Source organism: Trichechus manatus, unplaced genomic scaffold, assembly GCF_000243295.1.
Source record: "Trichechus manatus latirostris isolate Lorelei unplaced genomic scaffold, TriManLat1.0 scaffold00012, whole genome shotgun sequence".
NCBI lineage: Eukaryota > Metazoa > Chordata > Mammalia > Sirenia > Trichechidae > Trichechus > Trichechus manatus.
Window position 1 is genome coordinate 4,025,412 of NW_004443948.1, and position 13,902 is coordinate 4,039,313.

At 38.7% G+C, this 13,902-nt stretch overlaps 1 protein-coding gene across 1 annotated transcript in view; it reads left to right on the forward strand.

The window, feature by feature from the left end:
* Nucleotides 1–605: 605 nt before the first annotated feature.
* The window catches only part of VGLL3 (vestigial like family member 3), a 63,141-nt gene continuing 49,844 nt past the window's right edge, over nucleotides 606–13,902 (forward strand). The window contains 2 exon segments of the mRNA XM_012554126.1: nucleotides 606–731; nucleotides 13,820–13,874. Coding sequence (XP_012409580.1) covers nucleotides 606–731; nucleotides 13,820–13,874 — 181 coding nt within the window.

Below are 13,902 nucleotides of genomic sequence, written 5' to 3' on the forward strand. Positions count from 1 at the left end.
TGCCCTCCCCGGGGTCCCCCTACTGGGCGACACGCCCGCCGCGGACCGAGTTGGAGGAACTTTGCAAAGCTCCGCGTCAGAGTCCGGGAAGGCGAAGAGCTTGCCCTCCCCCAGCACCCCCTCCTGCTGTCCCCCCTCCCGGCCCTCTCCCAGCCGGGAGCGCTGGTGATAGGACGAGCCGCGTGCGCGCATTGTGTGTATGCAAACCAGAGCCCGGCGCCGCTGTCTGCCGGTCTCAGGCCGGGGCTGCGGCTGAGGCTGGCGCTGCCGTGGGCGACGCTGCCCTCGCTGGAGCCGGGCACTGCCATGTCCCCGCCGCGCGGCGGGCGGCTGCGTCCCTCAGCCGCTATATAAGCGCGGGCAAGGAGGCACCCGGAGGGGCTGAAGATGAAGGTGCCCGCGCATGGGCCCCCGCTGATTGCCAACCCCTCCCAAGCCCGCGCCCCGCGCGGAGACCGAGGCCGCCGAGGACCCGCCTTCGCCGCAGTAGCAGCTGGAGCAGCGACAGAGGCGGCAGCTGCGGCGGCGGCGGCGGCGGCGCCCCTCGCGCGAGCGCGTAGAGCGGCGGCGGCGGCAGCTTGGGGGCCGCCGCTGCCCCGGCTGCCATGAGTTGTGCGGAGGTGATGTATCACCCCCAGACGTATGGAGCGCCCCAGTACCTGCCCAACCCTGTGGCAGCTGCAACCTGCCCCACAGCCTGCTATCATCCGGTGCCCCAACCTGGCCAGCAGGTGAGTCACCGACCGGGCAGCCTGCCGGGGGCGGAAGCAAGGGGCACTGGGAGTATCAGTCTGGAGCTCCGACGAAGTCCCGCCGGGGCGGGTGGTGCGGAGGATGCTCTGATGCCTGCGGGAGCGCCCTTGAGCGGAAGGCCACCAGACAGTGGAGGAGAGACTTCGGCAAGGGAAGAGCAGACCAGTCAGACTGGACGGGTGGGGATTAGATGTGAGGTATTACCTGGCTGGGGACTACATTGACCTGTTGTCACCAGAACTCAGAGGTTGGTCCTCATAGCCACCTAGCTTTAGGGCTCAGTTCTCTGAAGGTCACCAAGGGCATCTGTCTTGGGAGTATGTGAGTAAACTTCCTTTAAACTAATTTTTCCCCCCTTTGGAAAGGTAAGAGTATTTCAGAGTTTTCTTGAGTAAGGGGATGAAGTGTGCCATAGGATAGGGGAAGCCACCTGGAAAGTGATCTTATGGAATGATCTTTCTAGGACTTTTATGGCGGAACAAGGATCTACTGTAAGATCTCTCAGATGTTACCAGAACTCTCTAGAGTCTGTCTTCTTCCTACTGCTGTGACTTAGAGAGCTGTAACTGATCTCACAGTTCCTCATTCATCTTCTAATCCCATCAACAGCACAGAGCTTGTTAGATTATGTGTTCAGTCTGTTCAAAGTGTGCTCGCTGGCCAAGAGAGGACGTTGAAATCTCTTCAAGCTGGCTCTTCACCATGCCAGAAGTGACTGAGAATGCTGGGCGTAAAAGGGGGTCAAAAGGAGGGAGATAATATAGTTTAGATAAAAAAGTTATTTTAGAAGGGAAGGTAGAGTTTTGGGGGAATTTGGCACTGGGTGCCCTGGACATTCCTATCCAGAAGGAAAGTGTGTCCAGGTTTAGATAGCTCTACATAAAACACGTATGTGCATATGTGGCAAGGGCCTGTTCCAAAATAGGGTGCTCAGACGCTGCCAGTCAGGGTGGATTGATTTGGAGTTAACAACTACAATTTATACACTCTGATGTGGAGACTGCTTTACGGGAACTGGATAAGATTAGGAAATTACCACCCACAGAAATTATTGATTTACTTTTCTTAGTTCCTTAAGAACAGTAAGTTTTATTGTGACCTTATGGATTTGACCATATAATTTATTTGACATTTTAATTCCTATAGGGGGTCCTGGTGGAGCAGTGGTTAAGTGCGTGGCTGCTAATCAAAAGGGTTAGCGGTTCGAACCCACCAGTGGCTCCATGGGAGAAAGATGTCGCAGTTTTCTTCCATAAAGATTTACAGCACTGGGAACCCTATGGGACAGTCCTACTCTGTCTTATAGAGTCGCTATGAGTCAGAATTGACTCTGTGGCAGTGGGTTTGATTTTTGGCTTTTAATTCCTACATTTCTTCTATCTCTGTCTCTTTGTTAGATTTATAGCCCTACTCTTTGAGAAGGAATCACAACTTCTGTTTAGAATTTAGGGACTGGGAAACTCAGCGGGTTCTGGAAGGGGATGTGCCACAGATTCAACTCCTAAACAGTGCGAGAATGACCAGGACCAGTTAGGGAGAAAGAAGAAGGAACCGCTCTTTCTTGCTATCACTTTTTCTTTTTTAAATCTTTAGGAACTTCCGCTTTTCAAAGCAAAATAACATTTAGGGAGAGGAATGGGAAAGCGTTTTTTAATTTGTGGTCAGAGTGACAGATTAACACATTTTAATTATGCTGTCTGTTTTTCTTTGGCTTTAAGTATAAAAGATCTCGTAAGTAATGGCAAAAACCACTTAGGTACAATACAGGGAAGTGAGGCAAAGTGACCCTGCATATGAGTTCTGTGTGTTTTATAAACACTTGGTCTAAGATAAGCCACTCTTGCCTCCTTTCCTTTGCCTCAGAGACTGTGCAAATGCAACAGATATTGCCATCAAGGGGATTCCCACTTATAGTGACCCTATAGGACAGAGTAGAACTGCCCCGTAGGGTTTCCAAGGCTGTAAATCTTTACGGAAGCAGACTGCCACATCTTTCTCCCACGGAGCAGCTGGTGGGTTTGAACTGCTGATCTTTCAGTTAGCAGCTGAGTGCTTAACCACAGCACCAGCAGTGCTCCTTCAGAGACTGTGAAGGCCTTCAATTATCAACTGGAATGTGGACAAGCAACAGAGTCAAACTTTACTAAACATTCAGAAAGGTACTTTTTCCCCTAAAAAATAACTTGAACTAGTAAAAGGAGTTGTGAAAAAGGTTTTGTTTTTTAGAGCTGTGCAACTCCATTAAAATATGAACCTGTGCGGAGGTAGTATTGTAATACTTTTTTGAACTGGAAAATAAAATTCAGAAAATTCAGAAAAAAATATAAATTAACTACCACTAAATTCAGTTTTCAATAAGAAATAACCCCAATCCTTTATCTAAGTTTTGCGGTAGCCCTGAAACTCAGCCCCTAAATTCCATTCTTTTGTTAAAACCATCAACAAAGTGAAGAGTGAACTTTTTTTTTTTAAACTGAATTGTCCACATTGATACTGGTAACTTATGATCAACTCTTTGAGCTTTTGTAGTTATGACTTAAGTGTTGTTCAGCTGAGTTGACCATAAGAATGTAGTTGAGAAGTATGTTTGGAAATTTTCATGTTGCTTATACTAAAACGGCTTGTCTAAGATTAGTTTTTTTTTGGTTAAGTAAAGAAACTATTTGACCATATCTGGCCAGCAAAATGACAAGAGACTTGCCAGTGTACTACTGCTCTTTTACTGTCAGGAGTTTTTCGTGATGACCTATATTTTCAATTGAAAAAAGAGTAAATCAGGAAATTCTTATCAGGCTGACAGCATTTTTAGAGTAATGCGATGCGTGGGTGAAGTGAGACTAATATTCACTTGGCCGTAATGCAGTCATCCGAGAATACATATTTTGGTTGTTTTTGCATTCCATAAGTTTTTATCATTATGATCCATAAAGATTGTTTTCTCCGTACATGGGAAGTGACCCCTAATAACATCTTGCCTGGGAGACAAAAATAAGAGCTGCAACTCCTACTGCATTTGAAAATTTATTTGTTTAGGAGGGGGAAGAAAAAAGAAAGAAACAGAAAAAGTGATAGAGTTTTCAAGACAGTGTAATGGACATTTATAAAATGCTACAAAAGAGAACATAAAAGTTTTGGATAACTTCTGTATTCTGTTTTAGCAATTTCTCTTGGAACTGTTTTTTTTTTTTTCCTAAACTGTATAGCTCCGAAGTACTTTTAAATTAGTACTTCATATGGTTTATTATGATGGATTTTCAACATAGGTATGTTTTTTCCTCTTCATAGGGTCATATAACTTCCAAAATTCTTTCTGAAATAATAGAACTCCACCGTCCAGGCATGTAAACTCTCAGCTTTTCCCCTACAAGCACAAATGTACATTTGACATTTTCAGTTTGGTTTTCTATTGAAGCTATTGTAAGATGGGTGATAGGTGAGTGTCGTAAAAGCGCACTTAGCTGCATATATATCAGGTTGTCCTGGGGATGTGTCTCTTAGGCATACAGGGGGCTACATGAGTCAAAGGCTCTGTGAATGTTTCTGAAGAGTAAGTTTTCTAGTCTCTGAGGTTAATTACTAGAAATCACATGGCTGTGCATCAGTCTTACAGTATGAGATTGCAGGCATTTTTAGGGGGTGCTGAGTTCCTTGTTCCTCCTGTCCACCATCTCTTCATAGCTTTAATATTCCAGTCTGCAGCATCTCCTTTAGGAGAACTCTTGACTAAGTCCCCCAGGACATGCTCTGAAGGCACGATGACACTGCAGAATGTGTGCAGAAAGAAATGCACTTATATTCTAACAGTGACAGTAGGAACCAACAGAATATTTTGAAATAAGTGTCAGGAAAAAATGGGGAGAAATCATATGAACTCAGAGATTCTCTTTCTGTCCAGTGGATTCTAATTTTAAATATAGACAGTCTGTTGTGGAAATCCCCTCCATATTCATAATGATAGTGTTAGGAAGATGCTGAAAAGCTTTCTGATTGGTGTAGTTTATGAATTAGGTAGTGAAAGCAGAGAACAATCATCACTTTTCCAATTATGCATAGGTGATTTTAACAGTCACACCCTGGGCTTCATATAAGTTAAAACATATTTACTCTGCTCACTTCAAGGGGGACAGCTGGTTGAATCTGCTTGAGGGTTTTCACTTCAAGTAATTAAATCCTGTTGGAAAGCAGTATTCCAGTTATAAGTTTGTAAGGAGCTTTCTCTAACTCTTTCTCTGGCCTCTCCCACCTTGGTTAAGCCATAAAACTGCTCAGAGATTCTGTTTTTCAGGACAAAGCCCTGGAAGAACACAGTTCGACCTTTCCTTTTACATATGGGAAAATGGATGTTCATAGGGCTTAAAGGCCTGCTAAAGATTTCAAAGCAAATTGGTGGCCATTTTAGGGGAGGTCTCCAGATCCCCAATGTAGCATCTTTCCACAATGCCAAGCAGTCTCCCAAGCTTTTTCTTTGCTATTGCACAATGGATTTTTTTTTTTTAAATTTTTTTACTTTAGTGCCCCAAATCAATTTCTTTGATAAAGAAGATTAATATGCAGTAGATTCTTTGGCCTTGGAGCTTGAAATTCTTTCCAAGTCCTTGGTAGTGTACTTTTTAAGTTTAGGCATTCCAAAGGCTTTTTGCGAGCATCTGTATTATGCTAATAACTTTTGCTATCCATGTTGCATCCTTTGGTGATGAGGCAGAATATCCACTAAGCAAATGAACATTTATTTATTTTGAAATAAAATATAGGAAATGATATTAACAGTCAGTTTTAAGTGCCTCATTTATCATTACTACTCCAACCTAAGTTTAGATTCATTAAAAGGAAAGAAAACAATTTTACCCTAAATAGTTTGAATACACAGTTAAATTATTTAAGACAGAGGATTTAATAGTCTTGCAACTGTAAGCAAAGACTTAAGTGGATTTACAAGAATTCATACAGGACTTCTTTGAGAAATAACGGCCCTTGTAATTCTGTACTACACAAATTAACTTGACTGCAGAGACTTAGAAGCTTAAAGTGCCCCAGAATTTCATGCTCCCAATAACTTTCCAGCCAGAAAATTCAAAGCTGGGGAAAAATTAAACCTTAAAATAACTAAAGTGAACTGTTGTCTCTGGCAGTCAGCCAGAAAGAGATTACAATAACGATGGTAAGGACAGGATTGAAATCTATAAAATCATGCACAGTGATGATACTTTCACCAAGATCCCAAAAGCTGTGACAAGAAGACACATTTTGGAAATTTAAGTGAAGTTTATTTGGGAAGTGCTATTTCACCTGTTGTTGTTAGCTGCTACTGTCTATTTGGCCCCTGACTAATGGTGACCCCATGCACAATGGAACAAAATGCTACCCAGTCCTGTGCCACCTCCATGATCAGTTGGGGATCAGAGTGTTGTGATCCTTAGAGTTTTTCATTGGCTGATTTTCATAAGTAGATCACCAGGCTTTTTTTTTTCTAGTCTTAGTCTGGGAGCTCCCCGACACCTGTTCAGCATCACAGCAACATGCAAGCCACCGCTGACAGACAGGCGGTGACTGGGCATGTGGTCGGTGCATTGGCTGGGAATCAAACCCGGGTCTCCCCCATGGAAGGCAAGAATTCTACCACCGAACCATCTAGCCCTTAGTAAAATCTCACACCTCATGAGGCTGGAAACCGCAGGGACATGACCTATAACAAGGAAAGTGAGTTTGTTCAGAGAGTACAGCCTTGTCCTCCAGTGCAGTGTCACCTGGGCCACTGAAGAAGGGATGCTGAGCTGGCCTTCTTGGGCCTTATATATATTTCTGTCTTGTATTTATCTCTGCAAAGGGAGTTTTCAATGAGAAATTTAAAAACAAGCTCGTGATGCCTAAGGCAATTCCTAAAGCAAACTTGTGAGTTAGGTGACTGTCATTCTAAAACCCAAATGCCTAACTTGGTTCCCATCCCCACAGGCCCCTTTTCCAGCTACCTTTAAGAAAGCTCCAAAACTAATACATGCAGTGATAGATAATAATTTAAGGTGTTAACTCCAGGAAAACATTTTCAGTCAAGAAACACAGCTCTCTAATAGTGGGATTTCAGGCTCGGGTAGAGACAGTGAAGGAAATAGTTTTGGGCAGAGCTCTGCCCTGAGCCTTTCAAGACTCCCCTCTTTAAGCACCTGCTTTCCTGCATTGACTATGCATTTAGGAGGACGCTAAGAGTATCCTGGGAGACTCTGGGTGCTGAAAATTGTTACTGAGCTCAGCTGCTAACTGCAAGGCTGAAGATCTGAGTCTGAAAAATCAGCCTTTGAAAACCTTATGGAGCATGTTCCTACTCTCAAACATATGGGATTGCCACGAGTTGGAAAGGGCCCATGGCAACTGGCTTTAAGAGTGACCTGAACCATTAGACCCAAATTGCTGCTGATAGTGCATGCAGGCCATATTTATAGACGTTTCAGTATATACTAGATTTATGCCATTAATTTAGAAGTGTGGTCTGAACCAGGCTAACCGAATTATTTTTCACTTGTCTCCTACTTTAAAAGAGAGAGAAAAAAACAATGACCCAAACTAAACAGGTATCCTTTCCCCTTAAACTGTATCATTTTATTCTGTCAAAACACTTATCCTTCAGGGAAAGAGTGGGTGGGACTCTAAGAATGTAGCTTTTCTTGTTAATATGAAGATAGGAAAAGGAAGTACCATAACTAATTCTGAGGAATTGGGCTAGATGACCCATGTCTTGAAATGAATTAGTCTTCAATGGTTGGTAGGGTGTTTTTGGCTAATGTCCTGCAAAATCAGAAGAGGCGGCCAATGTAAGAAACTAAATTAAGTGTGAATCTGTCTAGAGCTCCAGTATGTTGCTTATTAGGATGTAGACTTGGAAGAGACCTCTGAGATAATCAAGTCAAAATTCCTCGGTTTTAGAAGAGGAAGCGAGGGCCAGAAGGTTCCGTGACTAGTCCAGGCTCATGGAACTAGTTCCAGCCAAATCTTCTCTCCTGTTCTTGTTCTCTTTTGACTGTGTTACCTTCCTGTCTGGCGTCCTTAGAAACAGGGAAATAATTAATCATTCATGTAATATTATCTTCTTACTCTTCTTGTTTTTTGATTTTGGAATATTAGCTCTTTGGAGAAGTAACACAATTAATTGGAAAACCATATCTATGAGGCTCTCCTTATTTATCATTGCACTTACAATGTTCTCCCTACTAATTAAGAGCAGTTTGAGTTTAGGGAAAGGCTATGCCTTTCGTCTTTGTGTCTCCAAGTCTTTGCACAATTAGAGATACAAAATAGAAATTAATCCTCAGTTTGATGAATGGCTGAATAATGGAAAAACTTTAAAAAATTAAATCATACCTTGAGTCTATTAATAGGATTACACAAACAAACCAGAAATTTATACATTGGAAACTGTTGTTTCATTCAAAGTAGTCGGTTTGAGAGATGAACTCATACTCAAATGATGTGATCATTGCTTAAAACATTCTGGGAATGCAAATTTTGAAATCGCCTCTAAGCCTGTGGCACGTTTTTTTTTGAACACCCTCAAAACTGGAATATTTTCATCCTTCAGGGGGCTGGGTTTGGTTTTTGATAATGATCAGAATCATTTAGAGGCAAGTGTGCTTAAAATAGTTCATCATGTTAAATAATATTATTTTTGGTTTGCTCCTCTCTACATTTAAAAAACAAAACAAAAATCACAAAGTCTTGAGATGTGACTGTGTCTCACAAATAGGCTCTGCTCACATTTCCTAAAAAGGATTTCCAGAAAATTTGTAGGCAGTTGTATTCTGTATCTTGCCAAGAGGATAATAGTTTTTTAACATAGAATTTCAGCTTTATCTAGATATACATGCATTTTTAAGAGTGTTGGATTACTTACTAGCCATACCTATGATATACGTTTACATCTCTGTGTTAATATCTCTAATAATTTTTATGTTATAAATAAACAGATTTTCTTTAGTTAGTAAGTGATGCCATGCTAACTGTGAGCTTGTTTGTTTACGCAATTAAAATGAAAATCATATAGCGGCTACTTTCCTTTAGTCTATTTTCTTGGCACATACTTTTTAGTCAGACTGAAGTAGATTGTAACCCTATCTCTGCCATTTACTAGTAGGTGACCCAGGACAAGTTAATCAGTTTTTGCATATGTAAATTAGGAATAATTACTCTGACAATTTATTATTTGTGTGTGCATGTGTGTGTTAAGTGAAATAAAACGTATAAAAGGTCTATGAGGTATCTCCCTTAAGCTTCCCTGTTCAAATAGGCTAAGAAATAAAACTTCAGATCTCTTTAAGCTATTTTTTAAAAAGTATTATCCAACTAAATTAAGAAAAATATGATCAAAGAGTAATGTGCTTCTTTAATGGACTTTACAATTTTAAATCATTTATCCTGGGCTAGTGGTTCTTTTTATAGGCTCCAATCATGTTTTTTAATATAAAAGAATCACTGCATTTAGAGAACATAGCCAGTCAGTAGAAATTGAAGAAAAAATTTTAAAAAGCTAGAAAACAATAGCCAGTGATTCATTAAAATATTTTTTTTTTTTTTTTAGGAAAAAAATTTTCCACATATGCACAATAATCATTTGGCATTTTGTAGGCTTAAGCCTTGGGGAGTTAGTGGTATTTGGCTCCTGACATGGAAGGCTTTCTCTTGTCAGTCAAATCCTTTCCCTTGCACATTCCTGTTAAAGTTTGTTTCTCTTGTGCCTTATGGCAGGCTTTGAGGTGGTTGAGTATGGTTTGCACAGCCTAGGCTGACCCTCCTTCACATTTCTGCTTTAACCTCTTCATGAGTGAGTGTTTAGCTCTGTGGCTGTTAACTGGTCCATTGTTTCACCTAACGGTGAGGCTCATTGTACCTGGGGGAAAATGGTCATTACTCTGAGCATGTAGGAATGAGCTAGTTAATGCACATTAAATCATCCAACTTGTAGTCTTTGAAGTTTCTTTAAATAACTTCTTTATTTTTGTTAACTATTCTTCAGAGTCTCATAAGAAAAGCATGAGTATTTCTGACAGATTCGGATATTTTTAGGAAATGAATTTGCACCTTGAGAAAAAGATGAACTAGATGACATTTCCACCTTGATTCAGAAGATATAGTTTTGATGATTTGAGATTTGTTCTCAACATTTTGAATAGTATATATTATCCCCAAGAAAGAATGTAACACTAGGGAAATTTCATTCCAAGGGGCAAATACTAATTGAGTACAGAATATGGCAAAAGTGCACATGAGCATATTGTTGTTGGGTGCCAGTCAGTTCCAATTCATATGACCCCTTGTGACAGAGTACAACTACCCCACAGGGTTCTGTTGGTTGTAATCTTTATGGAAGCAGTTCTCCAGGTCTTTCTCCCTCACAGCTGCTGGGTGGGTTCAAATCACCAACCTTTCTGTTAGCAGCTGAATGCTTAACAATTGTGCCACCAGGGCTCCTTATACTTAGTTAAAAAATAAAAAAAAGAAGGTAAATAATTGATTTCTAGTCACCAAAGCAAAGATATTTAAAAGTAGTTTAGGCTCAAGAGTCTACAGAGAAGAAAATTAGGATGACATGAATGTTAATCAACTGCTGTTTAAATTCTGTGTTCCTGTTATCTTGATGTGTGCACTGAATTTTGAACAATGTATGAGATTCAATCCTGGCATTTTAGCTAGTTATCAGACTATTTGTGTACTTTAGGGTCTTATTTTAACCAGTAATATTGATGGCGAGGCTATAAACGTGTGTGTGCGTGCGTGTGTGTGCGCACGCACGCGTGTGTATTTTAGTGTGTTGTAAATGATGAATCTTTCTCTGCCAGCAAAAACACTTTTAAATATATAAATCGGTTCATTATTTATAATTTGTGAAAACTGATCTAATTTTAGCTGAACAAATTGCAAGGGGGAATGATGGGTATTTCTATATCCTACCTACTGGTGGTAGGTATGTCAAAGACTCCCTTTTTATTTTATTTTTATTTTTTTGATAATCTCCAAACAAATTTATTGATTAGTATAAAGCATGCCTTAAAGAGAGAAAAAAAGAAAAAAAAAAGAAGTGAGCTTTATAATCATTTCAAGCAGACTTTTTTTAAATAGAGGAGTCAACACAGATATTTTTATAAAAACACAGGTGTTTGCAATGTCAAAAGGGAAGTTTAATTATAAATATTTATATAAATATATATTATGTATATGTATAAGAAATATAAAGAATATAAATAATACATCCATTGACAGAATAATGATTTTTTTAGAAAATAAACTAATGATAGCTATTTTGATACAGACAGATCCTACTCACTCCTTTTCCACTGCATATTGAAAAGTGTGTGACTTTTATTTGTATCCAACCAACAGTGGATAGAAAAAGAATAACACAAAATGATGTATCATTTAGAAATATTTTGTAATCTAAATAGATTGAATATCTATAGCATGAAATCAACTGCCATCAATTCAAAATTTAAGATATTATTATTGATCATAATACTGTTTTACATACTTTTATCAGGATTTACAATTTTCAAGTATTTACATATTTATATACTTTTACTTAATTTTATTTCATCTAAAAATTAATTGCTGTTAATTTGGGTACAATGAAACATTTCCTTTGTTTGGATAATTAGCACAGCCAGGACTCTTTCATCTAAAGGATGAATGTTAAACAAAATTAAACAAATGAAACAATTATATGCAAAGCCCAACTCTCAGAAACTGATGCTGAGCTGGACATTAAGAGAAAAAGGAATGCATTTCATAGATAATAATGAACACTTGTGAGCAGTGAAGCCAGTCTGTGGATCAGTATTAATTTTCTTTTTATATAAAAACAGTGCTTCCTTGTAATGTGCCAGAATGGTTGAAAGTGTGTGCATGTGCTTAAAACGGTATATACTTTTGGTAAATAATATACACACAGAAATATAATGCTGTAATTTGACTAATAAATGGTAATATTCGTTTACTCTTACAAGAGAATTTAAAAGATACAGAAGTAACTTTAGAGGTCACTTAGTTCAATCCCTCGTTGTATACATAACCTATGTTACTATGGTGTTTTTACTGTTGAAGTTAAATATAAACACGTTTAAAAAAACAAACCAAACCCATTGCCGTTGAGTCAATTCCAACACATAGCAACCCTGTAGGATAGAGTAGAACTGCGCCATATGATTTCCAGGGAGCGGCTGAGGGATTCAAACTGCAGACCTTTTGGTTATCAGCTGAGCTCTCAACCACTATGCCACCAGGGCTCCATAAACATGTTTAGATGTGTGCAAAAGCAGAATGTAAGAAATATAACTACTCAGTCATTACAATCACCTTTTCATCAGCAAGGTATATTCACTCCCAAAGGATGAAATATCCACTCATCAACAAGTGATAACCATAATGGCACAAATTTAATATAAAAAGCAATATGTATATTACAAATAACAGCCCTTAAATAATAACTATTAGCTCATAACATGCCTGAACATTTCAGAACTCACCTCACACAAAAACAATGTATTTATTGCTAGAGGGAAAAGGTTCACTTTATTAAATGATGTATTTATAATTTGGGGTTATAGATTTTACAGCTAGTTATACATTGGAAATATAGAGTCTGGGTTATGTGCGTTGATAACATTTAAGAATCTCTGTGCTTGCTGAGTATTCGAGAATGATTTATTTTTTTCTACTCACATTAATTTTCCACTGTGCATTTGGAAAATGGTATGAAAAAGGTTAAGGTTTTTCAGGCGCACAGATGATGAAGAAGGCTAATCTGGTTGTTAGAATAACACATTTTATAATCTTTAGTATTATCTTCTTATATACAATTCGCGTTGAAGTTGGTGATAATAAAAGTCGTCTATACTCAATGAAAAATATTTGGAAATATGAAAAGCAAGAATAAGAAAATGACAATAAACTGCAAACCTACCACACAGAAAAAAACAATACAAAACGCAACAAAGTAGTGATTTTTTTTTTCCAAAACTAAATACACACGCTTACCCTCTCCAAAACCCTACCCCCACCCCCTGCTAACACACACAGGCACATATATACATACAGACACCTGCATATTTTTTTTATACATTCTTGCTCCACCATTTACCTGCTTTGTGACTTTTGGCAAGTTACCTCTTTATGCCTTAGTTTCTTCATCTTTAAAATATGGATTGTAATGATAATCATATCATAGAATTGTGAAGATTAAATGAGGTAATACATGTAACATTTCTAAAAGAGTGCCTGGCTTAATATATGTTAACTTTTATTATAGTTGGAATTATATGTTTTCAAAATACTTTAAATTATCAAATGTTTCTCATTTTAATTTAAAAAGTTAGCCTTTGCAAGTATCTTGTCTCATCTTCAGTAGGCCATAATACCTTTCCTTTTTTTTTCTTTTCCTCTATGATAATGGTGGTAAATGAAACATCTGAAAAATATGTTCCATGCAAAATGGATCTTCACACAGACTTATTTTGTCATTTTAGTTTGATTTTTGAGAAATGAGTTTGGCACATCTAACGAATCCTTTTATAAGATGCTACATTTCTGTTTTTATTTGAGTTTATTGCATTTACGAAAAGCTCTTTTCTTCTCCACCCCTCTCCCAGACACTTAGGTCTCCTATCCCCCACTCGCCCCTGCCCCCTGCTGTAAATTGTAATGTCTCTGTAAATAAATAGAAAGGGGGAAGAAAAACTAGAAAGAATCTGTCACTAAAAAAAAAAAAAAAGAAAAGTCATTCTTCCTTTTCTATATCTGCATTAAAAACAAACAAACCTGTCTCACACACTCTGAAAATATAACATTTTATAATGGACTTTTTTGTGTGTGCCAAATTTGGAATAACAGACTTTTTTCCCCCATAGTGTGGGAAGAAGGCCGGTTTGGGGAGGGGAAAGATGAAGTAAATATGGAGTAAAACAGATGAAGAAGAATCAGTATGCAAACATATGTTAATATTTAGATTCTTTTTTAAAAGTAAAAAAAGTTAACTAGTTGATGCTTTTTTGCAAACTGTCTTTGATACTGTGTTTTGTTTATTCCATCCCAGAAGAAGTTAGCGGTATACAGCAAGATGCAGGACTCTCTGGAAGTCACCCTTCCCAGCAAACAAGAGGAGGAGGAGGAGGAGGA